This window comes from Thalia democratica, chromosome 1 (assembly GCF_965202585.1).
Source record: "Thalia democratica chromosome 1, ktThaDemo2.hap1.1, whole genome shotgun sequence".
Taxonomy (NCBI): Eukaryota; Metazoa; Chordata; class Thaliacea; order Salpida; family Salpidae; genus Thalia; species Thalia democratica.
In genome coordinates, this window is record NC_139165.1 from 55,396,474 (window position 1) to 55,399,599 (window position 3,126).

A 3,126-nucleotide genomic window follows, 5' to 3' on the forward strand; every position below is an offset into this window, starting at 1 on the left:
AGGAGTTATTTTCAAGGTTAGATACCTAAACTTATTCAAGTTTATTTGACATGTCATAGTGTGCATTTTTGTGATTAAAAAAAAAGTTGCTGTTAACTTTATTATTGTTCTGATGAAACACTTAAAGCGTAGAAGCTATAGTAAACAAAATTAAAATTTAATTGTTTTTTGTATTATTAATATATAAGTACCTATATATAAATATTGTTACTTTACATTTATTTTAACCAGATTTAGTTTAAGCAGGTTTATTTTAAAGTTAATTAAAAAATAAGCAATATGGCTTATTTTCCTCGTAACACAATACCAAACAAGAATTTGCCTTCATTGACTCCAACACAAATGGGACTACTTCAGCAAGCTAAAAAGTATGCTAGTCAAGTTAGTGTAGCTCATGTGATGAAGAAGCAGCAAGAACTTTATCAGAAACAAGCTGAAATGGGTTTTGCTGGTCCAGACGGCATTGTAAGAGATCAAAACTATCTTGAACGCCAGCAGGCATTGCTTTTCATGACTAGAGTTTATGTGGGCTCTATAGATTATGATTTGAAAGAAGAGGTCGTAAAGAATGCATTTTTACCATTTGGACCACTTAAAACACTTAATATGAGTTTTGATCCTATAACAGGAAAAAATAAAAGTTTTGCATTTATAGAGTATGAAACACCAGAAGCAGCTCAACTTGCATTGGATCAAATGGCTGGAGTTGTATTAGGTCCTCGTGCCATAAAAGTTGGTCGTCCTGCTAACATGCCACACAATGCTGTACTTCTTCAACTACTATTGGATGAAAGAAAGGACCAAAAGCGCATTTACATTTCATCTATAGATGATAAAATTTCCAAAAGTGACATTCAAGAAGTTTTTGGGGCATTTGGAAATGTGATTTCATGTGATTTAGTAATTGATACTGCTACAAAGCAGCATAGAAGTTATGGATTTCTTGAGTATGATACTGTTGCTGCAGCAGATGATGCATGTGCAAGTATGAATATTTTTGATTTAGGGGGAAAGTTTTTAAGAGTTGGAAAAGCTATTGCTCCAAAAGAATTATCACTACAAAATGTACCAAGCGTTCCAATTAGAGCTTATAATGCTGTTCCACCTCCTACTCAAATACCAACTCCTAAACCAGTTGTTCCAACTCCAAAGAAATCAAAGTTTTTACCACCCCCACCCCAAGCAGTGGTACCACCACCTGGGGTAGTACAGCCAGCAGTGAATAATTTCAATCCTCCCCCTAACAACATTCCCCCACCTGGGGTTGTTAATCCAATTCAGCAATTTGGTCGACCTCCACCACCGCGCCCCCAAAATTTTGCTCCTCCACCCCATCAACAATTTCCTCCACCAGGGCAATATCCTGTACCTGTACCACCACCAGGGATGATGCCAAGACCTCCCATGCCACCACATGGTGGTTATCCACCAAACCCTAACTTTGGTTATCTACCTCCACAGCCTCCTCTCCCACCTCAAAATTCACAGTATGATATTTCACAACTTCCTAACACCCTTAGCTCCCAAGAAGATCTGAAAGTTCATGGTGTTGGAGGAAGACACTTGATGATGCAAAAGCTGATGAGAAAAGATGAAACCTGTACAATGGTTCTGTTTAACATGGTCAATCCCGACCAGGTAATACAATTAATCAAAAAAAAATTCATACATAATAAAGTAGGGGTTACATGACCATTCAAATTCGGACAACTCAAATTCCTACAATTCATATTCTTAAAAAAATATTTAAAAGACTATCTCAATAAGTAATATAAGTTAAAAAAAAAACAAATGTAGATCTTTTAAAAATCTACAAGCCATTTTTTTCTTTTTTTCAAAACGTAACATACTTTTCAAGATAAGTATTTTAAAATATTTTAATTTTTAAGTAAAGTATTTTATGTTTTACAAAAATAAAAAAATTGCTTGTTGATATTAATATGACCTACCTATGTATTTTTTTATATTTAACAAATATACATTACTTTTTTATTTCTGGCTGTTTCAATTTTTTTTAAGAATTTAAATTGTTAAAATTTGAATTGTCCAAATTTGAATAGTCTTGCACCCTAAAGTAGGTATACTTCACAAAATTGTATTAAAAGTTTATTTATTAGTTGTAGTAATACTCCTTGAATTCTTATAGCATAGTTCTAAATGTGTTTACTAACTTGAGCAAAATAGGTCATTTGTAATACTTTCAAATGTTTCTGATAAAATTTAGTTGTATTCAATCTATTGATATGACCATCTAGTAGGGATTTTCTTAAAATTATTTTTTAATTATTTAGGTTGACGAGACATTAGAGGAGGAGATAACAGAAGAGTGTGGGAAGTACGGACAAGTTAAAGATGTTGTGATATACACAGAACCACCCAGCCAGCAAAGTGCAGCACTTGTCAAGATATTTGTCATGTTTGCCACCCACCACCATTGTAATAGTGCCATTACTAATTTGAATGGAAGATATTTTGGTGGTCGCACTATTCAAGCTCTTCACTTTCCTCAAGAAAAGTTCAATTGTCGCGATTTCAGTAATCACTAGCAATGGATAGTTGTGCTAATTATACAATATGTAGTATATGATTATTTCTTTTTTCAGGATTATAGATAAATAGGGTTTAATTATTTTATTAGGTATTCTTTGTTATTTTTTACTTATATTTTTGTTTCTATGTTGAAATAAATTCAAATTAAAAAACAAATAAAAGCATAGTAATATATGCTTTGTAAAAAATCACCTTAATTTGTATAAAATTTTTGTAAATAGATGTTTTTGTTTTTTTGTGGTAATTTCCATTAGTAAAATTATACTATAGTTTTCTCTAAATGGAGTATTTCTGCTGGTCTTAAGTTTAGTTATTTACACAGTTTTTTCTTAAGTAAAATATATTTTTTAATAATGTTTTTTACTTGAAATACGAAACCAGTAAGGAAATTTACTGTTATAAACAAGTAAATTTCTTTTACTTTTATGAATTGTGGCCTGTATTGTGTTTATTTCGTTTATTTTAAAAGTTTCAAATATATAAGTGTATATTTTTAAGGTTTGAATTTTTTAAAAGTTTTTTTTTTTTAATTAAAGACTATTAAACTTTTTATATGAAATATTTTGAGTTCATCTT

General features: G+C 31.1%; 1 protein-coding gene across 1 annotated transcript; it reads left to right on the forward strand.

Annotated features, from left to right (window-relative positions):
- The first annotated feature begins 252 nt into the window (after positions 1-252).
- LOC145831290 (poly(U)-binding-splicing factor PUF60-like) lies at positions 253-2,785 on the forward strand. Its single transcript, XM_082938489.1, has 2 exons — positions 253-1,638; positions 2,292-2,785. The coding sequence occupies exons 1-2, from the start codon at positions 280-282 to the stop codon at positions 2,544-2,546; spliced, it is 1,614 nt and encodes a 537-aa protein (XP_082794615.1). The 5' UTR covers positions 253-279; the 3' UTR covers positions 2,547-2,785.
- Positions 2,786-3,126: the final 341 nt, after the last annotated feature.